Below are 28,000 nucleotides of genomic sequence, written 5' to 3'. Positions count from 1 at the left end.
AACACCTTGTTTGCATCTGTCTTTACTAGCCAGTCCACTTATCCTTGGGGTACTCAGCCTCCCGACCTGGAATTCTGGGACAAGAAGCAGAAGAAACCCCCACAGTTCAGGTGGAAACAGAGACCTGCTGCTCCACCTGGACTGTCACAAGTCCAAGAGAATTGAGTGCACCCTCAGTAAGTTTGCAGATGACACGGAGTTGGGGGGAAGTGTTGATCTGCCAGAGAGTTGGAAGGCCCCACAGAGAGACCTGGACAGGTTGGATTGATGGCAGAGGCCAATGGGATGAGGTTCAACATGGCTAAGTGCCGGGTCCTGCACTTTTGGCCAGAACAACCCCATGCAGCACTACAGGCTTGTGGGAGAGTGGCTGGAAAGCTGTGCAGAGGGAAAGGATCTGAGGGTGCTGGCTGATGCTCACCTGAGCGTGAGCTGGCAGTGTGCCCAGGTGGCCAAGAAGGCCGATGGCATCCTGGCTTGGATCAGGAATGGTGTCGCCAGCAGGACCAGGGAGGTGATCGTCTCCCTGTACTCAGCTCTGGTGAGGCCACACCTCAAGTACTGTGTTCAGCTTTGGGCCCCTCACTACAAGAAAGACATCGAGGCCCTGGGGCGTGTCCAGAGAAGGGCTACGAAGCTGGTGAAGGGCCTGGAACACAAGTCCTGTGAGGAGCGGCTGAGGGAACTGGGGGTGTTTAGTCTGGAGAAAAGGAGGCTCGGGGAGACCTTATTGCTCTCTACAGCTACCTGAAAGGAAGGTGTGGGGAGCTGGGGGTTGGCCTGTTCTCACAGATAACTACTGACAGGACTAGAGGGAATGGCCTCAAGTTGTGTCAGGGGAGGTTCAGGCTGGAAATTAGGAGAAATTTCTTCTCAGAAAGAGCAGTCAGGCATTAGAACAGGTTGCCCAGGGAGGTGGTGGAGTCACCGTCCCTGGGGGAGTTCAAGGAAAGATCGGACGTGGTGCTTAGGGACATGGTTTAGTGGGCGACGGTGGTAGGGGGATGTTTGGACCAGATGATCCCGGAGGTCTTTTCCAACCTTAACGGTTCTGTGACTCTATGCCCTACAGACACTTTTTCAAGCAGTGATGCAAAGCCTTTGGCTGGGCGCAAGCACCCTTGCGTACGCCCCTCGATTTAAACCAAGCTCCAAACTACACTCCTTCTCTTCCCGTTTTCACGTGAATTTGTCGGGCACGGCGTTAACGTCTGAAGCACCGGGCGCACAGTGGCGGAACTCCCCACTGCCAGTCCCCTACCAGGGACTGCCCAGTGCTGCCCCTGACGTAGGGCAAGGGGCCCCCGTGCTGCGCACCACCACCACGCCGGGCGGCGCTTTACGGCTGGTGGCCTCACGCTGTCGCGCGGTGGCGTAAGGCGCGGGCGGCAGCCGGCGGTGCGGGCGGCGTGAGGGGAGCGGCGGGGCCGGCGGTGAGCGGGGGGGAGGCGGGATGGGGGGATCCGGGGCGGGGGGGGGGGGGGGGGGGGGGCGCGGCGGGGCCGGGAGCCGGCTGGGCACGAGCTGGTGCCGCGGCCGGACGAGCACCGGCCGCCCAGGGACGGCTCAGCCTCGTGGCCGCCGCCCCGGGCGCGATCGTGGCCGCGCCGCGCAGGGGGGGGGCTCGGTGCCGGCACCCGGGGGCGGTGCAGGTCGGTCCGGCCGCTAACGCCGCTTCTCGTGTGGTGTGCAGCCGCGTCGCGATGGAAGGTAAAAGGAGGCCGGCCGCGAGGAGCGGGAAGGCACCTCATGGGAAGGCGCTGCACGGAAGGAGGAAGTTCAAGAGAGATAATGGTAAGGAGGCTTCGTCCGTGGGGGGGTGGCTGTGCAGCGGCACGCGTGAGCTTTATGGTAAATCCTGACCAAGCGGAACGGCTGGCCTGGCAGGCAAGGCGGTGTTTTCTGCTTGGGCTTCAGTAGTGCCTTAAACTCCATTTCCCGTCTGATTCTCATAGAGAGGTTGATGTATGTGTGCTGGATGAGCAGACAATGAGGTGCGTTGAAAACTGACTGAATGCCAGGGCGCATAGTGTAGTGGTCAGTGGTGCAAAGTCTAGTTGGAAGCCAGTAATGAGCAGAACACCCCGGGGGTCAATATTGGGTTCAGTCTTGTTTAACATCTTCGCTAATGATCTGAATGGTGGGGCAGAGTGCACCCGCAGCAAGTCTGCAGGTGTCACGAAACTAGGATGGGTGGCAGATACACCAGAGGGCTGTGCTGCCATCCAGAGAAACCTCAGCAGGCTGGAGAGGTGGGCAAGTATTTCCAGCAGATCAAGACAGGCTAGCCTTCCCCTCTGCTCTGGATGGGTGAGGCTGTACCTGGAGTACTGTGTCCGGTGCTGGGCTCCCCAGTACAAGAGAGATATGGGCCTACTGGATAGCATCCAGTGGAGGGCAGCCACCAAGGTGATGAAGGGACTGGAGCACCTCTTCTGTTAGGCCAGACTAAGAGAGCTGGGATTGTTCAGCTTGGAGCAGAGAAGACTCAGGAGGATTTTATCAATGTGTATGAACACCTGAAGGGAGGGTACAAAGAGGATGGAGCGATGCTCTTTTTAGTGGTGCCCAGTGCTAGGACAAGAGACAGCGACCACAAACTGGAACATAGGAAGTTCCATCTAAACATCAGGAAGCACTTTTTCACTCTGCATGGAGCACTGGAAGAGGTTGTCCAGGGTGTCCCTCCTTGGAGGTCTTCAAAAGCAGTCTGATCATGGTTGTGGGCTACTCACTGTAGGCATTACTGCTTGTATATTGGGGGTTGGACAAGACGACCTCCAGAGAGAGGTTCCTTCCAACCTAAACCAGTCTGATTCTGTGTTGCATTCAAAACTATGCTGATCGTAAGGTCGATAAACTGGAAAAAACGAAGCAGAAATTTTTGAAGGAGTTTGGATTGCAAACCCTTCAGCTATATTTGTTTGACCTAAAATATTCGTTGGTTAAAAATTTCACATTGCTTACTTTTTGATTCTGGTCTTTGCTTTCCCACATTAAAAAGCAAGTCTTCATTGAAACTAGGGTATGTGAAGTGCTATGAATTAGGATGGAGAAAATATCCTTCAATACTTGCTCTGTTCTGTTAGTTCTGACATAACTAACAAAATGGTTAGAACTGATGTCAAAACAGCTTTGACCTAAAACTGAACAGGTGATTGTAGGACTGGTGACTTTGATGTCCTTAATTTAAAATAATCCTTTTTATGTCTGGGCTATTATGCTGCAGGCTGGAAAATAATGCCTGGGCAAAATTTCTTGGGAAAACTGGAGGACCCAAGGACTGAAAAACAAAACAAAACAAAAAAAAACCACTGGCTTTGAGAAGCAAGAAAGAATTGTTACTATATGTGTGTTTGGTATTACATATTATAAAGTAGTCTGCTGCTTTTTATAATTGTAATTTGTTATTTTGAACTTTGGGGTGATGTTTTTAACTTTTTTTTTCCCTTTTGTTACTAGATTCGGGTCCTCCAAAGAAATTTCTTAACAAAGGAGATGAGGAGGGAAAGCCTAAATCCACTTCCAAAAAATTTGTGAAAGGAAATTTAAGACCTGGAAGAGCTAGTATCAAACAGTTCAAGAATAAACAGCAATCAGAAAGCCTTGCAAAGAAGAGGAAACTTCAGGATGGGGAAGAAGGAGGTGAGCAGATTTAAGCCTGGACATCAGTGGAAACAAGGATTTGATAAACACATTGTTCATTTAAATCTTTTATCCACACCTTGTTATCGCCTTTCCAAATTGACAAACTCCAAATTTACTTTATGTTTAGCCTTTTCTGTGTAAAAATTTATTTCACCTGATTAAGCCTGAGGCGAAAGTCATGAGAATCAACAGTTAAGAGTTTTCTTGGAAGTCAAAAGTAAAGATGCAATAGCAAATTTAAATAACTGATATGCCATCATAAAGCTGTGATTATTTTAATGACAATATTGTGGCAAGCATGAAAGTGATAGTTTCCACATAACTCTGAAAAATACAGAATTGTTCATAGACTTGTCTTAGAAATGGAATCGTCTCATAAAAGTACTGGCTAAAAATTTGGAATGAAAACATTTGTGAGACAAAGTTGATTATCCTTCTTTATGTTAGTTTGGACCACAGAAAAATATCTAGTCACCTCTTAAAAAAAAAAACTGTTATTTTTTATACACTTTACAGCTTATTTTTGTCTTTATATAGAGAGGCTAATAAATGCCTATCAGTGTTTAAATATATATATTTTTTAACTTTGGTAAATGAGAACTTTTGCTGTCAAGCAAAACTACTGGGATGACTGAACATAAACAGCAACATAAAATGAGAGGTGGAATCTTGCAAGGTGGATTCTGAAGTTCACTTGAAAAATGTTAGTCGTCTGAAGGACAGGTAAAGAGTGTTGGGTGTTCTGGTATAGTGGCTGTTGCACATTTACAGAATGGCTTCGCAGATGGAAAGTGCTAATTGTCTGGAAACGTAATAGCAACAGAATGTTCATATTAAGCTTTTTTAAAAACAAACCGCTTTAAATGTTTTTTATAAGAATAAGCAAAACCTGCCATGTACTGCATGGTGGTGTTGTTATCAAAGCAAAGTATCACTATTACTTTTGGACAAGTGATACAGAAATTCTAAAATACACTTTGTAAAAAGAGAATATGGTTTTTGAACTGTCACAGTAATTAATTAGTTACATGTTTTTGCAAAGATGAAAAAGAACAGTGCTTCAAGGTCCAAAAACTTCAAAGCTGTATCTCTAGTGTTGTTCCGTATAGAAGTGATAGTTAGCACTTGCTTCTGGAAAGCAAAGTAATATATGATGAACTCTTCTGTCAGGATATGAATAGAACTAAAACACTTGAAGTTTTTTTCTTAACTCATTTTTGTGGCACTTTATAGAAAGTTGCCCTAAATGAACTTGCTGTGTGGCAGGGTATAGCTATTGTATAGCAAAACCTGCTGTTTAGAAAAAAATGACTGAATAAAAGGAATAAGCTTGCAAAAAATCTTTAATTTTTTTCCTTTCTCTGAGATTTCGGTTATGTATCTTTAATTTAGGGGTTCCCTTCCATTTGACAGATGAAAGTAGTATATATGTGGACAGAATGAAGAACAAAGGGAAAGTTACCTGGGGCTGTGCAGTCACATGGTGGTAGGTGCATCTAGGGTCAATATTCAAGCTGTGAAGAGGTTTGTGATGCGTCCTTTGACAGAGCTTTGAGGAAAGTCATTGTTTGCCTTGTTCTTCCAGTATTCTAGAAGTGGAAATAACTAGCTTAGCATGCTTATTAACTATTTCTGCTCTCATATTAGCTAGCTGAGAAACTGCTGGCAAAGCTCCTGACTTCTTAGGAACTGAAGTAACAGAGCTATCACAGCTCACTCTGATGAATAATTCCCTTGCTCCACTCTTGTTAATTATAGAAAATATGTTTATTTTTGTCTTCAGGGTCAGATTCTAAGAAGCCTAAATGGAATGACTTCAAAAAGAAAAAAAAGGAATTAAAGCAAAGCAGACAGCTCAGTGATAAAAGTAATTATGACATAATTGTGAAATCAAAGCAAATATGGGAAAGTGTTAGAAGGTAATGATTTTTTTTTTCTTTCATTGTCATAAGTTGCAAAGAGATTATTTCTCCTTTGGTAGTTTTATGAAACCGTATTTCTACAGTGAAACTCTGTGGGTAGATCATAACATTACGTGTAGTTCTGTAGAGGATTCAAGCAAAGTGTGGTGCTCTGTAATGCTAGGAATGTAGAAATGTCTGAATTGGTGTCACTTTTATTTTAGGCTAAAATATTTAAGGATTTGTCTTGTTTTTTGATTTGTGAACCACAGAACATATACTGATTTGATCTGATCTTGCAGTTAGATGTGGAGGTTTATATTATCTCTCTGTGCTAGTGTAATTCTCAGACTGAGGACCCCTGTCAGAAGGAAAAGTTAATTCTAGTATGCTCTAATTGTATGTGCTTTCCAGTTTTGCTTATAAGACACTTAAGAATCAAGTATCTAAGTGACACGAACAACTGTGACTGTAGATTTAAGTTTATAGTCTTCTTAATTGTTATTCAGAAGAAAATTATTTCGAAGTGTGATTATCTGTTTTGGTTTCTAGGCACTGAAACTGCTTAATTATATCTAGTCACAGCTTTAATTAATGTCAGCATAAATGTGGATTAGCAGGTGCTAATTTCATATTGGTTTTTACCATCTTGCTTTTCATTATATAGATAGAACTGAATCATATGTTTCCTTAATTAAGACTGTTTCACTTCTCTGCTTGTAGAAAGAAATGTGATAAGGAGAAGCGGGAAAAGTTGATGAATGAACTACAAAAGCTGCTTCAAGGAAAAATTAAAAATGTAAGAAAAAAATCAATGCCATATAACAAACATCATGTAATGGGTTCAAATTCACAAAAGTTCCTGTTAAGAATAGTGAAGTATAAATGCTATAATATAGTACCAACCTTTTTTTTCTAGAAGCTACAGGGAATGTTATTTTAACCACGTTTAAAAAAACCAAACAAACAAACTAGCAGGGTTGAGAGGCTGCTTCTGCCCCTTAAATTTGAGAACAGTAGTCCTGGGATGCTTTGCCTATCAGCTGGCTATTGTAAGAATGGCTGTTTTGCCAAGCAGATTTAATCTAGTGAAACGATTTTAAATGAATTTTAAAATCAGCCACTCAAACTTTTGGTTAATTACGATTGTTGCTTTGTGGTATTGCTTCACAGAAGTTATTGCCCTGATAATTAACTGTACTAAACAGTCTTTCTGTTAATTCTTGAAATGTGCAAATTCGCAGTGAAATATTGCTGTATTCTAAAGGGATTCTTGGTATTCCAAGTGGAACTGTAGAGTAACACTCACTCAGAAATTCCAAAGAATATGAGAGAAAACAAGATAAAATTTCATGGTTTTCATTCAGTGTTAAATACTTGATGCATTTTACAGTTTTTCTTAATTGTCAGCAACTGCAAGTATTCTCTGTGTGTTGTTTGATAGTACTTCTAAAGCAGTAAAAACACGTAAAACTTAATTTGTTGCAACATGTAATGACAATTATAAGAGTAGTTATTTGTTACATGTGGCATAAAGCTGTATCAGAGATAGAATGCATTAAAATAAATTTTGTACATAATGACATATGAATGACCTAGGATAATGAAATGTATGTGTCCTGCAGCTGGCATTTGCACATGATTCAACTCGAGTGATCCAGTGCTTTATTCAGTACGGTAATGATAAGCAAAGGCAAGAGACATTTGAAGAATTGAAAGGTATTTTTTTATTTTTACTTGTATGTTTGTGCATTGTTGTTAAGGTGCATTAAAACAAGCCAAGTTATTTTCTCTAAAATATTTTTTGCTTTTTGCTGAAATAATAGATCATTTCTAGTGAGCTCTTAATAATTACTTAAATAGTGGCATCTTGTTTTGTAGTGTTAATGTCACGAAAAACAAAAGATAGCTGAATGTGTTTTCCCCTCTTCTAGATAGCCTAGTGGAGTTGAGCAAGTCAAAATATTCCAGAAATATAGTGAAGAAATTTCTTATGTATGGGTGAGTATGAAGTGAGATTGCTTAGCTGTCATGCTTTGTTTCATTTTCACTGTGAATACTCTGGAATTTATAGTGCACCAATGATGATTTAAAACAACAAACAAAAAAATTGTATTTGGAAGCATGTTTATAATCGTAGTGAGACAGGAGTGTATGGTATTTTGCCCAGAGAGTTTGTGGAGTTTCCTCCACAGGAGATACTCAAAACCCGCCTGGATGCCATCTTGCTCTAGGTGATTCTGCTGCGCCTAGGGGGTTGGACTGGGTGATCTTCAGAGGTCCCTTCCAACCTCAGCCATTCTGTGATTCTGTGATTGCTGGTAGTTGTTTTTCTTTTGCAAGCGGTAAAGCTAAAGCTGTACACATAATTGAGGAAAAAGTGACAAAAAAGCTGAGATACATGCTCAAAGTTGATTTTTACCTTACATGTAACAACTGGCTTGTAAAGATGTTCTGTTCTCACTGAAACTTAGTGTTTCAGGGAGTCATCCTTCTGCAGCATTTATCCACTGTTTCTTTTTGTTGTGTCAGAAAGCACACTTAATCGTCCTTCATAATTTCTGCAGATTCTTGCTTTTTGCACCGTGTTTTTGTAAAAGCTATAATGTTGATCCAGATGTATGCACGTTCTGGTTTCTATGCTAATACTTACCACTTAGATAAGCTTCCAGAAATAAAACTAATGCTAGATCACCTCTTCCCTAATGTTTTAACTCTTGGTATCAATCTTTCCCTGTGAAACAGGACAAAACCACAAATTGCAGAAATAATAAAAAGTTTTAAAGGTCATGTGAAAAAAATGCTCCGTCATGCTGAAGCATCTGCTGTAGTGGAATATGCTTATAATGACAAAGCCATTCTGGAGCAGAGACATATGCTGACAGAAGAACTATATGGGAATACTTTCCAGGTTTACAAGGTGACTTCAATACTTTCTAGCCTAAGGTGTTGTGGTATCTAATATGTTGTGTTATTGATACCCTACCTATCTTACCTACTACTTGTGATAAATTTCCCTTCTGTGAGCTGTCCAAATGCATTCTACTTCAGCATAAGTAAATGCTATGCAAGTTGTGCGTTTCCATTACAGGTTGAGTGTTTCAGTTTGAGCTATGTGAAATGTATTACGTTCATGTATGAGCTTGTTCTGCTCATCAAAGACAGTCTAGTATTCTGTAGTTGGAGTTATCATAGTGTCTAGCTTGATGTAGTCATCCTTGCTGAGATAAGATTTAGGATTAATTCCCCTATAATGCTGTAAATGGCTTTTGTGTCAGAACTGCCTTATGCCCCATGAGAACTGAGTGTGGGGAAAATGTGCTTGTATATATGTACAGCATGCTGTTTAAGCTTAATTTTTGGTTTAGTTTTCTTTTTCCGCAGAGACTATTGGACTTGAGTCCAAACTCGTGAAACTATTTAGATGCAGATGCCCAGCAGACAGCAGAAAGATTTTTAAGTGTGGCCTGCTTTGTTTTGACCTTTAGTTCATTTTCCTAGCTGATTTCGTTCCCTGTTACTGGAGGCACAAACAATTCTATTTGCTACAAAGTACAAAACTGTTTTACCCTATTATTAACTACAGCAGAGTGACTTTTGTACCTCACATAAAAAAAAAAAAATCTGGTAAAATTTTATAGGAAATTAATAGCTCATTTCTGAACTGGAAAGCTATTTTTTTTTTTACAGGTTATCTTAAGTTTTATTAAAGCATTTTGCAACACTATAATGCAAAAAGCATATTTTCTGTGTTTATGGACTGTAATTTTTCTGGGAGTATACAGTCTTTGAAATCAAGCATGCAGTCTAAGATTCTACCATTCTAGCATTTGTCTTGAGTGCCTCAAATAATCATACTTTGTGGTATAAACCTTAGACTCAAAATTAGGTGGATTTATATGAAATTATGATGTAATCCTTAAAAGACAAAGAATTTTGTGGAGTTTTGAATTGTGATCCCATTTTCCCCTTCCTGTCTCCAACTTCTCCACTCCCATTCCAGCAGCATACAGAAAATATATAGCAAATAGGAAAAAAAGGAAAACAGTTTTCTTCTAATTATCTGTCTAGTTTGATCTGGTGACGAGTGATAGGACTCGAGGAAATAGCTTGAAGCTGTGACATGGGAGGTTCAGGCTGGATGTGAAGTAAAGGTTCTCCACCCAGAGGGTGATCAGGCACTGGGTCAGGCTCCCCAGGGCAGTGGTCACGGCACCGAGCCTGCTGGAGTTCAAGACGCATTTTGACAACGCTCCCAGACACATGGTCTGATTTTTTTTGGGTGGTCCTTTGGGAGTCCAGGAGTTGGCCTTAATGATCCTTATGGGTCCCTTCCCTCTCAGGATATTCTGTGATTCTACCAGAAATTAGTTCTGTATTCAAAGTATATAGTCATCTACATGCTGTTCTTGGACTGGAATTTCATGGACCTCTGTTAACTTCTTAATTCATTGATGTGTTATTGTGTTGAGCACAGGCATGTATGCATCTTACTGTCCTGCAAGACTCCCTTAAACACACTGCCGATTTCATATATTTTACTTTGTACCTGACAGTCTCATGAAAAGCTGAATGCAATTGCCAGAAAACAGTTGAGTCCATAGAAGTAGCTTTTGTTTGCTAATGACTAATGCTAATGAAGTTTGTGAGAACTTAAGTATATAGCTTCTGACATATTCAAAGTAGATAACACTTTTTATTTAGAATTTTAGTTTTAAAAGCTGATAGTTTTGCAGAAAGTTCATTTTGTTTGTGATATTGTTCATGAATTACTGTTTGACAAGGGACTGAAGAACATAATTTTGTATGAACTCTGATACCTACCGGGAATGATTAAACCTCTGAATGGACATTCGTTTCAGACACCAGTTGTTCCAACGCTGGATAAGGTATTAGAAGCTCAGCCTGAAAAGAGAGAAGCTATCTTGGATGAAATGAAGCAGATTCTTACACCAATGGCACAAAAGTAAGGACAAAAACTAACTCAAGGTGTCAATCTAGCATGTACCTGTTTTACATTATCTGCTTATGTGGAAGAACAGCAGTAATACTGCTGTTCTTTTCACCTGTAACATTGCTGCAGGGGGTAACAAGTAACAATGATTTTGTCAAAATTGCCATAACGAATATCTTAAATCATTATGAGCTCCATTTCTATACAGTAAAATGCCCTACCTGCTGCCACTGCCCGATAGAACTCTGGACAGTGGGGTATGCCTTCTTAATATGCTATTGGACAAGAATCTTGAGTGGTCTTAGGCAAAAATATCTTAAGAGGTTTTAGAATTTTACTTTTGGTAGAATTTTCTATGTAATGCAACTGCTAAACGTCTTATTCAGAGTGACTGTATATTTTCTGCATGCCATACTGAATGACTTTTTTTTTTTTTTGGAAATACAGACGAGGCAGTGTTAGCTTATGTTACAACCATTGCTAATGGGGGACTTTTTCTCATTTTTCCTCTTCCCAAATACAGAGAGGCTGTGATAAAACACTCACTGGTACATAAAGTATTTTTGGACTTTTTCACTTATGCTCTTCCAAAACAAAGATCTGTAAGTATCCTTTGGTTGTTTTTGTTTTCTCTTACCTTTCAATGAAAATGAAATGTTGTTATAAAAGTGTTGTGGCTACAAAGAAATACAGGGGAAATTGCAATTTTTCTTATCTGGTCATCCAGATAAGTGTCTGGGGAGTGCTGTTTTATGGAGACTTACAGTGATCTTTTATACTAAAGCAATAGTGGTGGTGATGTTTGACTTTAAAATAATTAAAGTATAATGCAAAGACTTAATGTGATGGAAAACTAATGTTTTCTCTGGCTGTGCTAAATGTTCCTTTTCAGTAGCTGGAAAATAAGAAGCTTTGTCTCCAGCTTTAATTGTAGTAATTCAGCTTTCAAAGTTTATTAACCTCTTCTAGCCATTTTACAAAATACTTTTGATCAAAGTATAATCTAATCTGTCCTTTCTGTCAGCAGATGAAAGTCTTCTGCCCACAAGCCAAGCATGTGGCTTGTATTGCTATGTCTGTATTAAACTGCGGTTTTAAGCTTACCCCAGCCACCCTTGCAAAAACTAGGCCTAAATTTATCCAAGTAAAGTGACATCTGTATGAGCTAGTATCCTGCCTGGTGTCACCTGTCTCCAAACCCTGTCCAATGTCCTCATTTTGGTTCTGCAGCTCAGGGCCATCTGACTTTAGGCCAAGTGGAGTCTTCTGGACTTGCTGTGTGTCTCACCTATTTTCTGCTAGACTGAGCTCTTTTTCTGTTACAGTTAAGAAAGTCAAAACTAAGAGCAGTGAGGTGTATTATTTGTGGCCTGTTCTACATACATATCTTACCTAATTCAAGGTTCCTGAGCATGGTTTCCTGTAATAATTCCACTCAAGAAGAGTAAGGGCGCAGCTCTTTTCCCTTGCCTGTCTTTTTGTACAGATATGGTAACATTTGAATATTCTTTTTATGAAAAGGATAGGTGGGTTGATTTTTTTCATCTTTGTGCACATGCAACCATTTGGAAACGTCTTTTGTAGACCTGTCCCTTCCTGTGCAATTAGCCAGTGATGCCAATAATGTCGTAATTGAGCAGTTTCTAGAGAGCCAGAAGCAGCTAGGGCTAGAAAGGGAGAAAAATGGAAACTCCATGTCAAGGTATCTATCGGACAATAACAGGAATAGTATTTAGTAACCTAGGTTGTTGTCTTTTTTTTTTTTTTTTTGCCTGATGTTATTTTCAGATGGCTTTGATATTGTCAGAAAAATCTCAAATAATTTTCTTCAGACAGGATCTTCTGTGAAGCTATTTTATCTATTTTATTCGTGATTGCAGTGGTGGTCGTCCTGCCAGTTAGGAGCGCATTTTAGTAAACAAGTCATAGCCTTTTATTCCCTGTTACCTGACACCTGATCACCTCCCCTGTTTCCTCACTGGCTGAGTACTACAGGTTCACAAGCTACTCGATGCTCCTCTATACAATATATGTACTTTTTTTTTTCTTCAACCCTTTAATTTCTCCTTTTTCCCTTTTTTTCCTTTTTTATGTTTTGAGAACTTGTGATCTTTGTTTTACTGTTCCCACACTGCTCATCCTGTTTTTCTCAAGCTTCTACCTTATTTTGGAACAGTGAGGCCTTCTACTGTCCACTTACATACTTAGCATTTCTCCTTGTTATGACTACACCAACTACCTTTGAATACAGAAAATTAGTTCTCTACTGCAAAAACACAACTTAGTTTCTCACAATATGAAAACCAAATTTTGGCTCAATCTTGTCATATCTTATTTACATCTTTTGATATGTAGATGACCTTTTAGTTCTTCATGCTCTCTAGCTGATGCCCGGTATGTATAAATAAATCATATCCCCTCAAAGATCTTTTTCTTGTATTTTTTCTAATAGGACAAGTGACAGGCTTTGATATGCTTTGGATTTCACATGATGTACAGTTTTGGAAGAGGGAAGATTGTGTCATTTACAGTCTTTGGGATTCTTTTTGAGGCCCGTTCTTGTAGGTCAAGCCACTGAGAGCGATTCTATAGGACCATTGATGTTCTCTGTAGTGTCATGAGCAAAAATTCCTTGTAGTTTCTTTCACCTTTTTACTTATCACCTTTTTCTTCATCAGGAAATGATAGAAGCTATAAGAGAGGCTGTCATATACCTGGCACACACTCATGATGGAGCCCGAGTAGCAATGCACTGTTTATGGCATGGTACTCCCAAGGTACTGTTTGGTTCCTTTCTACCCAGCTCTGCTTGAAAATAGTCTGGTCTGAGACTATGTGACTATGACTGCTCATGTAGGTTGAAGGTTTGTAGGTATAGGGTATCAGCTTTTGGAAATACCATAATGTGACCTATCTCTTTGCATAAACAGAAAAACACACCTTATTTCAAAAAATAGAGACTTATAAAAACAGTTTGATTGTTAAAGACAGTAAAACAAATAAAAAAAGGTTGCTAGGGACTGGAGATTAGTAATGTTTCTAAAGAAGACTGAGTAATGATTGTAATATCTAGAAGAACAAACCTGGGGAAATGTTCTGCAGAAAAATACCATGCTAGCAAAGGTGTTTTGTGACAGGTTAGAGTCCTTACTTCTTTAAAGATTCAGGTCATGTTGAATGGGTTTCTTTCCAAGCAATGAGTGCCAAGTGCGTTCTTGTTTCCTAAGGAATGGACAGGATATAGGTGAATATTTTTTTTTTAAGTTGCCCCTTTTTTATGTTCTCGCATTCCTAGAGTGAACATGTGGACATCTCACAGAACAGCCCTGAGACTGACTCTTTCACAATTCAGATTTAGCCATTTATACTGCTGTTTAGGTGTTGATTAATATTACAAATGTTGGACATCGGTAACTTCTGTGCTTTAGGAAGCAAAATGTAGGTTATCTTTTTGAAGGTGTTAATAACAATTCAGTTGTTCAGAATCACTGACGTTATAGGCTCACTCAAGTTTTTCTTTTTGGATAGGACAGAAAAGTCATTGTGAAAACTATGAAGACATATATTGAAAAAATAGCAACGGTGAGTGTTCATTAGTCATTTATTTCATAAATAAAAATTTCTTAAATACCTGATTTAATGCTTAAAGGCTGATTTTAATGTGCTTTGGTAGTAGAAACAACTGTAAGGTCTTAATAAAATGAGGTTTGCAATAGTGATGCTGTACTAGATAGTATGGAATGTATTCAGCTTGATTATTTGGAGACACTAAGAAGCTTCGTTGCAGGCACTACATCTAGTATTCTCTAAAATAGCTGAGTTAATTATAAATCTTTTTTTCTACATTTTTTTCTTCAATTAATGTGTAGGAGAGTTAGTTTATAGGAGAGTCTAAGACAGAAAGAGCAGATATTTTCAAGTCCATCTCTATATTTTGTCTTCATACTGCGCCTTCGTTAATTTATTAGAAATAAAATCTGTATGCAGAAGAACAACAAAAATTAAGATACGCTAGGGATGTCATTGGAAAACTTGTTTAAGCATATTAGTTTTAGAACATGCTCAATACATTTTTAAGTCAGGGGGCTCTAAAATGAATTAATATTGAATTGACGTACAATGGAAGAAGTCTGTAATTATTTTTTTAATGAGAAGTATGATTGGAGACTGAGACACCAACAGAGTAGCTATTCTTCACTCACAGGGTGGTGAGGCACTGGAGCAGGTTGCCCAGAGAAGCTGTGGATGTCCCATCCCTGGTGGTGTTCAAGACCAGGTTGGACAAGGCCCTGGGCAACCTGATCTAGTGAATGGCGTCCCTGCCCACAGCAGGGGGTTTGGAACTAGATGATCTTTAAGGTCCCTTCCAACCCAAGCCATTCTATGATTATGTGTTCCAGCAAGGCAAATCCTGTCATTTCAAATGATTATTATTATACAATTGGATGAGGTTAACGGCTTGCATATGATAAAGCAATGTATCAAGTTATAATGCCTGATGAAATCTTTTTTAAGAGGCTTCTGTTAAACAAACAAACAAACAAGCTCTTGCTTTCAAAGAGCCTAAATGTGAGGTTTTCTGTGACATTCTGTGACAGTGGACAGAATTTGCTTGTAGACTCATGTTGTACCATGTTTGAGACAAACTGTCATAAATGTTGATTGTAAATGAGGTACTGTGTTCATAGAACTCGGCTACATGTTTGTGAAGCTTTCTCATGTCTCATCTTTGCAGGGTGAATTTTCTCATTTGGTCTTGCTGGCAGCATTTGATTGCGTCGATGACACTAAACTTGTGAAACAGTTAATTATATCTGTAAGTAGTTTTTCCTGAAGTACTGTACTAATTAGTGTCTTTGTATTTGTCATTGTACTGGAGGATCAAAGTAGGAATCCATCCACTTGTTACAAATCATTTAATTCCTTTCCAATTTTTATATTTCCTTATATTTGTGTCATTTTTTCTTGTCATAGATGACTCAGCACTTTAATTTATTGAATTCGAATTTAAGCTGGATTCACTGCTTGCTGAAAATTACCCTTTTTGTATATGTTCATTCTAACTAGTGAATGACTTCAGTCTCTTTAATGGAAAATGTCTTTGTCATAAAAGTTTGAGCTCTGCTAGTATTGTGGGGATTGAAGCGATGTAAAACTTTGGAATGAGGAAGTTTCCTTATACATTTTATGGGCAAACATAAAAAAATCAATGATATCCGTGGCTAGAGTGTCATTGTAATGTAAGCTTTTTGTTGTAAAAAAGGTTATTTAACATACTTAGCTCATTTCCAAAAAGTATCTTGGAAAGTAAGATTTCAAGATGAGCTGTTATTATCTTAGAGGAACAAGGCAACATGTCTGACTATACTGTTGTGAGGCATTGCAACCTGTTGCGGAGAGGAGCTATGGTTGCCACATCACTGGAAGTGTTCAAGGCCAGGTTGGATGGGGCTTTGAGCAGCCTGGTCTAGTGGAAGATGCCCCTGCCAATGGCAGGGGGATTGGAAGCAGATGTTCTTTAATGTCTCTTCCAACCCAGAGTTTTCTGTGATTTTACCGTAATATAACATTAGTTTGAACAAGAACAATTAGTTGGAGACTTTTGTCTGGATGCTGAATATGTAGACTCACATTAACTCTCAGAATTTGATACTTGACATAATGTGTTGATAATTAAATGAAAATTGGCATTCTGGATAAAATCCGTGTAATATTTTTATCAGACTTTCAAAATGGATATAGATAGGTGTCTGAAACACAAGAGCACTCTAGCTATTTTGCAGCACCTGCATAAAGTTGCATGATGAACAGTAATGGTAGTATGTTCTAGTCTTCATCTGCTTCCTTCTGGAATGCCCTATTTCCCCACTTTCTTTCAAAAAAATGATTTAATGGTAGTAAGGTATTTCTACGTAGACCATGTTTACATGCAAAAGTTATTGCTTTTAAGTTGGTTTAACTGTAAATGACCATAAAGTTGTCTTTTCACACTGGGAAAAGAGACTTTATAGCACACAATTTTCATGCAGGTAAAATAATTAATGTTGATATATATAGGTTGCAATGTGCTTATAGTCATACTCATGTGATAGCTTTTTTCACAGTACTGATATACATGGGATCACAGAGGTTGGGAGGCAGTGGCAAGGAGGTGTAGATAAGGTGAATGCTCTACATGTGGAGAAGGAGTATGAGAAACCGGTCATGAGGAGGCTTGCCTTGCTTTTGCTTTTGCTTGGAATGTTGTATAGGGGGAATTGGGTTTGTGTATCCTAACATGGAAATTCATCATGAAGTCTGTTCCTCTCCTATGTGTGTAGAAAGATTGAAAGCGTTTCAGTGTGGAGGTGGTTTGTGTTCCTTAGGTATATTAACTGTGATCACAGCTGGCTTTGTTTCCAGAGTCTATTCAACAATGTAACACCTTTGGGCAAGTTCCAAACAAATAAGCCCTGAAAGATCAGGGCATCCTTGTACAAGATCGCTGATGCCTTACTGTGCTATGTTACAAGCACTCAGCTTGCTGGGCACTTATTAGTTAAGATACTGTGTTTGACTTTAGCTCCCAAAGTACCATTTAATTACAGCATCACCTGTGGTTTTCTGCCATCTGAGACCTCCTTATATTATCCCGGGTAATGGAGTGTTTACTGTTCGGTCATGTGACTGCATCAATCTGGACAGAGGAGTAAAGGAGAATAAGAAGGAGTGGCCTTTGCATATACCGAATTAGCCTGTCTGGGCTTATATGAGGCCAAAAATATGAAAAAGGTGTCAAGGAAAAGGAAAAATGTATCAAGTAAGATCAAAACCAGCTCTTCAGATGGGGAAAGAAAACTAGTAACTTGAGGATGAGGTGGAAGCATCAAGAAATCACGTCTTGAAGCACACTCTATGGAATAATCAAAAACTTAATTTTCTTAAAGTTAGACTTCTGAAATACTTTATACATGTTAATCATTCTGTCCATACTAAAAGCTTAATTGAAGGAAAGAAAATAATGAAGATCTGGGGAAGAGAAAAAGCAGTGTTTGTCAAGTCTTTTTTTTTTCTGTTGTTGTTGTATTATAAAACAGATTGCTTATGTGGATTGGCAGAATGGTAGGGAATTCCCATGTAAGAGAGAGTTGTAAGCTCTTAAAAGCCTCAGAGGAAAGTCTTTCCTTATCTCTCAGCTACGCAGAGTCTTAATCCTAGACCAGAGAATAAGTATGTTGTCTTAAACCTTCATATATGATTGGAATTGTAAAATGTGTGTTTGGCACATGTTAGGATTCAGGCAGATTTCAGAGGGAAGGTTGTAAGAATTCTGAGTAAGCATTGCTAGGATAATGTTACCAATGTAACAATACCCGTTGCCATTTATAGTTTCTCCTGGTACTTTCTCACGGCTCTGGTGAGGAAGTTCGGTAATTCTTCAGAATCACAGAATCAGAGGGGGAAATAGAATTTTTGAAGGACTTAACAGAAAATAAAAGCATTTCTTTTTATGCTAGATGGCTGTGCCATAGGTTGATTTCAAAGTCCAGGATTATTTTTCCTTTGTTTTTAAAAATGGTGACATTTGTAGATACACTTCAAGAGGGAATTGATTGTTGCAATAGTCATGAATATCTGGATGGTATTCAGGGTTCTCCAGTGTTACTTGCATAAAAAGAAAATTATTACTCTATGAAAGGGCATTTGTCAAGATGCTGACAAAAATGTGAGTACAAACCTATGGGCTAATGTAGGTGCTTCTGTCCAAATATAACGAAATACTTGTATTAGCAAGAAAATTCCATTATATAATAAGGCATTTCTTCCTTAGCCCTGTCATTGCACAAGGGTGTGATGTACCTACTCTGTAGCTCACAAAATAGTTATTCCTAGCCATCTGCTGGTCTCTGGAGAAAGCCCAGTGTTTTCTTCTAATGCTTAAATAAACTGCAAATAATACTGGTAGTGCTTCTGGCAGAAGTCAGCTTTATTCAGTTATTGAAACTTTTTTGTTATTCTTTGATGTTCTGTGATCAATTTAAGATGGAGTTTTCCTTCCTAAGCACTGTCAACAGTGTGTATGTACTTATGTACAGCCATTTCAAAATCAGCATGGTTTCAGTGATTGATTGTAGGTGATGTGATAGATGATGCTTTGTATGTTTGGTCTGTTGAGGTTATGACTTCTACTCAGGTTATGTCTGTACACCATCTGACATACCAGAATATGTGGTGTTCTTGCTGATACAAGCAAGTACAAAGAATAAATCTTGTTCTTTCAAAGTACTTTTCTTATCAATTACATTAAGACTTGTTTAGCAGATGCATCAAACCTTTAATATTTTTTTCCATTTCTTTCACTTCTGCAAACTTGCTTTTGGATTAGGGGTTTTTTGGATTTAATTTTAGAAGCATGTATGAATCCTATTCACAATATTTAGTTTTCCTAAGCTTTGTGTTTGAAAGACAATCAGTAATTACTGGTAACTCAAAACTTACTTATATTTGTTGCTGTTTGTTTGCTTTTACAGGAAATAAATGCTTCCTTGCCCAGCATTATTAACAACAAACATGGAAAAAAGGTTTTGTTGTACTTGCTAAGTCCTAGAGACCCTGCACATTTTGTTCCAGAAATCATCACACTTCTGCAACAGGGTGATGGAAATGCCTATAGGTAACTGAGATATCAAGTTTAAATTTTTTCTAGAGTCCAGAAGAGTTCATCCAACTTTCCCATGATAAATTTTCTTTATAATATATCTAAGTAATGTAAACGCTTTTATATAATGTGCAAATACTATTAGGTATATTAATCTGAAGTCCTAACTCTTAAACATTTGGTTTGAAGCTTGTGTGTGATGATTGGTGATTATCAGTGTACTGGTGATCAGCAGTTTTCCCCTTTTGTAAAGGGCAAAAAATACAATGTGTTCTTTGTTTAAACTCCTATATCAAATACTGAATAACAGTAAAATTTTAATATGCATTTTGAGTTGCATAAAAGTATATCTTAAAGTCTAGCAATAGAAGTGTAAAATGTTCATTTGAATTCAGTCCCCGATATTGATAATGACAATGAAGCTTATCAGTTTTTGAAGAAGCAGCAACTTTAGATGATTAGTGAACTGTTAAAGCATCTCTCTCAGTAGCTGAGGTAACAGAATGAATAGACAGTATATGGAGGTCAAGTAACTCTTGCTAACGAAATACTCTATGAAGTTTACTGACAGCTTTAAATGCTGTATACTTCCTTATTCTGTGTGTTCTTAAAATGTGTGCAATATTTAATTGTATGTGAAACAGAGGGAAGAATAATGGTTTGTTTTGACTCTTCAGTAATATATAGCTGTCTCAAATAGTATGTGTATTCTGAATTTCTTTTGACTTGATGTGTATGAGGAACAAGTCTACTACAGTAATTTGCTGTCTCTTTCGTTAGCAAGAAGAATACAGAACTCCGCCGCCGTGAACTCCTGGAAGCCATTTCCCCACCTTTGCTAGAATATTTGCAAGAACATTGTCAAGAAGTAGTGATGGACAAAGCTACTTTTGTCTTGGTTGCTGACATTTTAAGAACAGCTGTAGGTGAAATCCAGCCCACATTAGATGCAATTGCTAATTTAGCAGCAGAAGAGCTGGTTCCAGGTGGCCATGATGGGCAGGTAATGTAACAGAGGAAAATTTTGGAATCTATGAAAACATGAAAAGTCTGGATATTCATGTAGAGGCAACAAGACCTTGAGATTCTGCTAAGTAAGCACGAAGTCTTAGCAGTGATAGATGAAACATTAGTGGATGTGGAGCAACAGATACAATTTATATTACTAAAAGTCAGATGTTACAGGGCAGAAAGTAAAATAAATAAATGAACCGGTCATTTTAAATAAGTGTTCAGATGTTTGCATCAGACTTGCTGATATTTGCATAGGTAATGACTAAATGGATAAGTGTGGTGTGGTGGCTTTCCACAAAGGGAAAAGTAGATAAAGCATGCAGAAATAACTATGGAACTACATTTTGTATTGTTATCACTGAATAATTTGTATTTTTCCCCTCTTAAAGCTTCACATTGCAGAACATCCAGCAGGTCATTTAGTACTGAAATGGCTAATAGAGCAAGATGAAAAAATGCGAGAGAGTGGAAAAGAAGGTATGTTTGAAATTCAGCTGTACTTGTTCAAATTTTGACTTTGAAGTGATCAGTTAACTGACCTAAAATAAGATTGCTGCATTTATTTCTTTAAACATACTGATATTTGGAAAATTTAACATACCCTCTAAGATCATTGCTACTATCTTTTTTTTGCTGTTGTGAGTTGTTACATGAACAGAATGCAAAAGATTGTTTGTTTGTTTTTTTTTGTACAAAGCAAGTACTAGTCTGTTTTTGTTCTCTGGGTTTACAGTGTGTTTGGGACTGTGTTCGTTTCTGCGCTTAAAATGTCTTTCTTTGCTCAAATACACAGCAATTTAAAGGATAATTATAGAAAAGGTAAAGCCTTTCTGACAGGAAGACTCGTTTCATTACTGCTTGTAAGCCAAGCTGTAATCCATACTGTGTTCATTAGTGGTGCTGAGTTACTGCCTTATAACTGTTGCTACAATAATTCAGGCACAAAAATAGGACATCTTTGCTATTTTATATCCCAGAAGGTAGAGATTGGGCACAGATGTTCTCATCTTAATTTAGCTTTTTTGAACTCATTTTATTATGTAACTGCAAAATCTTGTTCTGTGAATCACCATATCCTAATAGAGATTACTTTTTTTTCATATGAAAACCTTGAAAAATGGAAATGGGTGGGAGGCATAGTATAATCTGAACTTCTGTTGTGTGTAGGGGGCTTTTTCATTGTGTTAAACCCTTTTTTTCTTAGTGTCCAGCCATCTACTGTTTCCTTTTAAAAATAAGAGGTTGCTGGCCTTTATTAAATGTTTCTTGAAGGAGGCTGTTTTGTTATTACTTTCCCCAAGTGCATGATTGGAAATGTTCAAAGAGGAAGTTTTATCTGACTGTCTTTCAGAAACTAGACTAATTGAGATGACAATAGTTGTGGGGTTTTTTTGTTTGTTTTGTGTTTTTTTTTTCTGCTAGCAATACACAATTCCTTTTTTAAACACAAGTATTTCCCTTTGGTTTCCTTGATTTCGTCTGAAGAGTGTGCCATTCAGAATTGTTGTGAGATTATTGAATTAACATTAAAAAAACAACCAAATCATTATCGCATAGGGAACAGCTGAATAAAAACTGACCTGTTTTTCAGTTGGAATTCTAATCCAAAGTGACAGTGAAAAATAGCTTCAGTGTTTATTGGGAGGCTGAAGATGGGGATTCATTTGGTTACTTCCTGATAAATTTGCTCAGCTTACAAGTTGTAAGAGCTGGTTCCCTGAAGTTCATAGAATCGTAGAATGATTTGGATTGGAAGGGACTTTAAAGTTTCAACCCCCTGCCATGGGCAGGGACACCTTCTACTAGATGAGTTAGCTTAAAGCTCCGTCCAGCCTGGCTTTGAACATTTCCAGGGATGGGATGTCCATTTCAGTTCTTCAAATTCAGCTATGGGCTTGTGGTCAGCTTTGGTTCTTTCTTTTACATACATATTTAGTGTAATGCAAATCAGCTTAGGCTTTCAAAGCTACTGAAGAAGTAGAGCCCTGTAGCACCAGTACAACTGAAAGAGAAATAAAGAGTCAAGTTGGTTTTCATGTGTCACTAAAGGATTTGGTCTGAAGATACCAGAGGGTATGTTGTTTTGTCATGTCAATTTGCACCTTGTACAAATTCTGTTTCTTTGGTTGTAGCTTCAAATGCTTGAAAACAGCATTTTTCAGCAGAGGTGTCTGTGTTAGTAAGTTGCATGTAATTATCTCTTGTGTTGATGTCATTCTTACGAAGTTCTTCCATTGGAGTGGTTGCCTTTTTTGAGATGTGGATAGTCTTTGAAACCATACAAAAGAGAAGCAGCAGATATACTGTTTTATAATAGTAAACTGTCACGGTGTTGTTACTGTCTAATTTTAAGCAATGCTTGGGACTACCATTTGCAGAGGTATCAGTGCATTGAATAGCCAAGTATTTCAAGAGAGCATAACTTTGTGAATACTTGATGGATAAAATCTATTTGATTAAATTGCAGCCACAGATAATTTTTAGTATGTTTTTTTGTATAAGGTTACTGTCTTAATTTTTTCTCCCCCTGCTCCTTTCCCATGCTTTACAGGTTGTTTTGGAAGAACTTTGGTGGAACGTGTTGGTATTGAGAATTTGAAGACCTGGACGAAAGTAAATCGAGGTGCCATTGTTCTTTGTTGGTATGTAAGGTTCATGACTATTTCTGATTAGGTCCCAGTATTAATTTCTTGAACAGCTAAGAGAACATTAGTTGTAATTTCTACCAGCATAATTCTATTTTTTGCTTATGGAATACTGTCTTCCATGCCACTGCTAAGTTTCAAGTGGAATAAAGTACTGGAAAAATTCAAAGCTGAATTTCTACAGGTTGTCCCTTGAGCTCAGGGTTTTGTAGTTCTAGGAAGTAGTTCTGTGTTGGAAGAAATCTTGAGATAAAAAAAAAAAACATTTTTTGATCTTATACGTACCAATGCATGTTTTACCAATGCAAAAGACTTAAAGGAGGACTCCACATATAGCTACATTAAAATAATTAACCCTGAAATACCTGTGACTGGGGTCAGTATGCACAAATACAGTGTTTTTTTTTCCTGTAACTTGCTACTTTGTCTTGATGCATTAATTATGGAGCCTGAGCGTGTTTCATACTGAAGTAGGAAAGTGTTTGGAATAGACGGTGCAAAGGATTATGATGAGCTGATTGGTTTACAACTTGAAAGTTGTAATGATACAACTAGTAAGATCAAAAAGAGTGCACAGGAATCAGACCACTAACATGACAATTTTGTTTTTATCAAATGCCAACAGTTGTATTAACCATTGCTATTTTCACAACAGTTGTATTAACCATTGCTATTTTCACGTGGTAACTAAATGTCAGTGTCAGGTCATAGAAACCCAAGGTTTTGTCTTAAGGCCTAAGTGTGTGGTCTGTGTTCTGGAACTGCTGGGTCAGCATCACACTGCTTGCTCCTCATAAAGACTTCACTGAGCCAAAATCAGCAAACAATGACAACAGACAACATGCTTTTGAAAAATGAAACATCTCCCTTTTTCCACCTCACTTTTCCTCCTAAAGTTACTTTGGGTTCCTTGATGACTGCTTTCCATCTCTGCTTCTTATTACCTTAGGGTTAGGCTACTTTGTTCATTCTCTTTTGCAAGATGAATCAAAAGCTGTTTAACAGAAGGCCTATTTCTGAAATTGGAGTTTAATTCTGACTTGTTTAGTCATTGCCACTCAGATCACTACTGAGAAGAATTGGTAGTAGAAGAGTAGTGGTAATCTGGGTACAAGAAGAGTTTACACAACATCACAGTAGTCATAGATATGGCAGTTAAGATGGTTCTGTTAACAAAAGTAGAATGCTTTTTTTTTTTTTTTTGTATCTTGCAACTACAGTAAATGTATCTAATGCCTATAATCTAATCCTATGCACAGATGTTCAGTAGAGATCTCTTATAAAGGTTTGTGCACTGACAGTGTGTTCATGCTTGGACTTCTTTCTCTAACTTAAGACTGAGGAGATTGATTTAACATGTGCTGTTGCTGGTTTATGTGCTAAGCTATTCTGATTGTCCAGATAATGTTTTGAAGTAAATTAGTGGATTTTTTTTCCATGCATGACGCTTTAATAGCTGTTCAGCTGTCAGTATGACAACAGCTTTTCAATAGCTTTTGAAGACTTTTGGAAAAAACAGGAAACTAATAATTACATATTAGTAGAAGTGAACACAGGAGTGATGTTATTTTATGGAAATGACATAGGAAGGAGGCATGTGATTTTTTTCCTTTCTGATATTATACATGGCACTATAGGGTGGGGATTTGACAAGGGTACTTTGTTACCAGGTAGGGGAGCTTATCTCCTGGTCTGTCAGTTTGAACAATTTTCACCGAAATTGAACCTCATCTATCTGGATGGAGATATAAAAGTAGTGGGGAGTTGTGGTTTATTTGTTGTATTTGTGTGTGTGTGTGTTGGGGGGGTAGCATTCCTTTTTGATTCTAAGTAAATCTGAATCTGTTGAGGTTCTCTTAATGACTCTTTAGGCAGGATGCCCTTTTGTTTAGGTGGCTGAGAACACATAAATATAACTGGCTGTATTTGTTCCATACCATGTGACACCCGTTTAGCTCAGTAACACATGTAATTAGTCCTGTTCTTGTTCAACTGCTTGCATTGAAATGTAGAGAGGTTACCTGAATTGTACAGCAGTGATAAATTTAACTTAGTCGTGTATGTATAATGACTGCAGTTTGTTTCAATAGAATCACTTGAGTTTTTTTAAAACTTCTCATCTAAAAAAAAAAAAGTTATTCTTTTATCACAAAAGAGCTCAGATCCCTCTTACAGAGGTAACTTGCAGATACTGACAGTTCCCCTTGAAACTGTGATTAATTTCTATTGTGTTGTTGGCTTTTGAAAGCCATCTGTTACATGCAGATCTGAAACTCAGGATTACTCAGTCAGTCCATTTGAAGCTTTTGGCTTTCTAGTTGTTTAAGCTCATTCACCAGTTATGTGCAGCTCATTGACTGCAGTCAACTGATTAGTTACCTGGTATCCTCTGAACACTATCCTTTCATTGTCCTAATTGCTTTTAATTTTATAAAAGAATCTGGGACCTGCTTCTGACTTAGTACAAGCGTGCAGTATTAGAAGAGTCCTTAGGTTATGAGAGAGCCCTCTGCAGACATTACAGTCAAGCTTAATGTAAATAAAATGTTTTAAGTACTTGAATTTTATGGATGCTATTCTAGTTATATCTCTACATCTGACCTTTCCTCAGTGTATTGAATTTGCCAATGATATGTTACATCAGGATAGATATGCGAACTGATTTATTCATCTCCGTGTGCAATTTTTGTAACTTGTAGAAGTTACATTTTATATCCACAAAATACATAGATATCTGCTTACCAGATTTTAGAAGAACTTTCAGGAGAATAAAAAAGACTATCATAATCTTTTGGCTGCATTATTAGACATGTAGATGTTCCACATTAAAAATGTGGTGTCTTGAAATACCTGTGGATTCCAGCAGTTTGAAAACAGCTTTACATGTTTTCATACAGCCACTGGCAGATGAAATTCCCTTCTAAAATATCAAAGTGTGGTCCAAAATGGCTTGCTGCCACTTCTGTATGCTTTTCGTACCAGGTAGCAAACCAGGTGAGTCTCTCTAGGTTAATTGCCAATGTATTCAGCACATCTTTTGTCATTACTTTTGACTTTCTTGCTCTTAATGGGTGTACATGACCTACAGAAAAGCTGAAAAAGTACGACTCTGGGCCTGTGTTGAATTCAATTTTAAGGAAGGCCTCTTGATCAAATACTGCTACAGCTAAAAGTAGCATGTAAGTACTTCCATTGTCACTGGAAGCTGTTAGTCATAGAGTTAAATGTAGGAATAAAGTGGCTGAAAATAGTACTGCTGCCCAATGGGCATCACATGCTTTCCTGCCTATTGTGTTGTCATCCTGCACAGGATACAGAGTCATAAGGAGGTAAAATTTAAATCTCTTCTTAAACTATAATAATTTCTGTTTTGTTTTTATTCAGTTCAGCTTGCCATATCTAATGCACAGAATCATAGAATCACAGATTTTCTTCCTTATATCTAATCTAAATCTACCCTATCTTGGTTTAAAGCAATTGCCTCTTGTCCTTGATAAAATATCCCTCTCCAGCTTTCTTGTAGGTCTCCTTTATGTATTGGAGGACTGCTAAAAGCTTGTTTAAAGAGTATGCTAGAAGCAAGTTTTTCAAATAGCTGCAAATTTGTGATCCAGGTGGAAGAATCTTAGGATTTGTAAAGACCAGTAGTATCACACACCCGTCTTGGTACCAGCACATGTGTTACAGTTTGCTTCCAATCTTAGTTTATTTGGATGCCACTGTGACTTTTAATTCTGTTGCACACAATGGCTGCAGAAAACATTAAACTTTTTAAGCAGTGTTCACCCACCATTTAGAATTGGCAAAATAGATGTGCCATTACCTCTATTTTGTATTGTAATACAAGCACATTTCACTACTGCCTGAAAGAAGGGGTGAAGAAGTTACTGCGTAGGTGTATGTGCAAGTGCAGAAACTTTTACTTTTCTAGTAAACTTACTGTGAATTTCCTTGTTTCTGGGGAGCAAGTTATCTAAGAAAGGTGGTTTGTTTTCCAAAAGCAGCATCTTTAAAAACAAAGATGACAACAACAACAAAAAACCTACCAAGACTGGTAAGTTTCTGTAGTCATGTGATAAAGGAAGCACAGAATTAGAATATTAAAAGTACTTCATGTGTATTAGACGTACGTCACTGCATCCAGTTTTAGGACCCCCATTACAAGAAAGGTATCAACAACTGAAGTGAGTTGAATAGTGGCTGACCAGTATAGTCATGGGCTGGAGGCCTTGCCCTGTAAGGTGAAGCTGTGGTGCGGGGCCAGGTCAGCTGGGAGTAGGGGTTGGCTTTTGGGGTACCCAGCAGCAGCCCTGGCACTGGCAGGATGGGATGGAGGAGATGCAGCCAGGCTCTGCACAGTGATGTGTGGTGGGAGGGCAAGAGGCATGGCACAGGCTGAGACACAAGAGTCTTAGGCTAGAGAGGGGAAGCCTTTTCCTACCAGGACAGCCTGGCTGGCTGTAAAGCTGTGGCCCATGCAGGCTGGGGGACTTTACACCCCAGATGAAGCTCTGAGCAGTCCAGCCTGACTTCACGTTTGAACCTGCTTTGAGCAGGAGATAGGACTTGGGCTCTGCAGTTCCTTTGGGTCTGATTTATTCTGTGTTGGTTGTGTTCTTATGTGGTATTTCATGCTTTCAGAAAATTTTACATCTTTGTCTAATAGAAGATAATAGTCTGCCCTGAACTATTTTGTTCTGAAGCATTTAACTGTTTCATAATATGGACAGCTTTTCATATGACCTATGTTCTGACCTTTTTACGTCCCTTTTTTTCCCCTCCTTTTGTAGCCTTCTCCGGAGCACTGATCAAGAAGTGGCAAATGCAGTCAAAAAAGGACTGAAAAAGCTTGTCCCAAAGTTGAAGCTGAACAAAAATGTAAAAGGAATAGAAGCATTACTGGAGAAATTGACTTCCTAGTGTAACTGATCTTTTTAGCTTCGAATGCAACTATGCAATGAACTCCCAGTTGGTAAGATTCTGCTCCGTGTCTAAAAAGCATTTGTAAATTAAATAATTTTTAAAACAAATTGTCTCTTGTACTCCTTGTGCTGTGTGTGGTAAATAGCTGCTCACAAATATTTAAATCTTGAGATTTCAGAGTTTGTGGGAACTTCTGAACATGGAAACAAGAAGTTAAATCTTTCCTGATAACTTGCACAAAGATGTTTTCATTCCTGTTGAAAATCATGTGCGTATT

At 38.4% G+C, this 28,000-nt stretch overlaps 1 protein-coding gene across 2 annotated transcripts; it reads left to right on the top strand.

Annotated features, from left to right (window-relative positions):
* Positions 1-23: 23 nt before the first annotated feature.
* Positions 24-27,830, top strand: PUM3 (pumilio RNA binding family member 3). 2 transcript variants are annotated; one of them, XM_013198854.3, is made up of 18 exons: positions 24-176; positions 1,694-1,794; positions 3,463-3,645; positions 5,432-5,567; positions 6,273-6,348; positions 7,175-7,268; positions 7,484-7,550; positions 8,295-8,469; positions 10,412-10,515; positions 11,027-11,105; positions 13,182-13,280; positions 14,032-14,085; positions 15,239-15,319; positions 19,014-19,156; positions 19,922-20,144; positions 20,545-20,632; positions 22,707-22,797; positions 27,591-27,830. In XM_013198854.3, exons 2-18 carry the CDS (start codon positions 1,704-1,706, stop codon positions 27,718-27,720), a joined length of 1,914 nt encoding a protein of 637 aa, XP_013054308.1. In that variant the 5' UTR covers positions 24-176; positions 1,694-1,703; the 3' UTR covers positions 27,721-27,830. The 2 variants fall into 2 exon arrangements, with proteins under 2 accessions (XP_013054308.1, XP_066843839.1); XM_066987738.1 differs by lacking the exon at positions 24-176 and adding an exon at positions 590-1,433.
* Positions 27,831-28,000: the final 170 nt, after the last annotated feature.

Source organism: Anser cygnoides, chromosome Z (genome assembly GCF_040182565.1).
Source record: "Anser cygnoides isolate HZ-2024a breed goose chromosome Z, Taihu_goose_T2T_genome, whole genome shotgun sequence".
Classification (NCBI taxonomy): domain Eukaryota; kingdom Metazoa; phylum Chordata; class Aves; order Anseriformes; family Anatidae; genus Anser; species Anser cygnoides.
The sequence above is the reverse complement of the archived record's forward strand: the minus strand, read 5'-3'. Positions and strand labels throughout refer to the sequence as shown.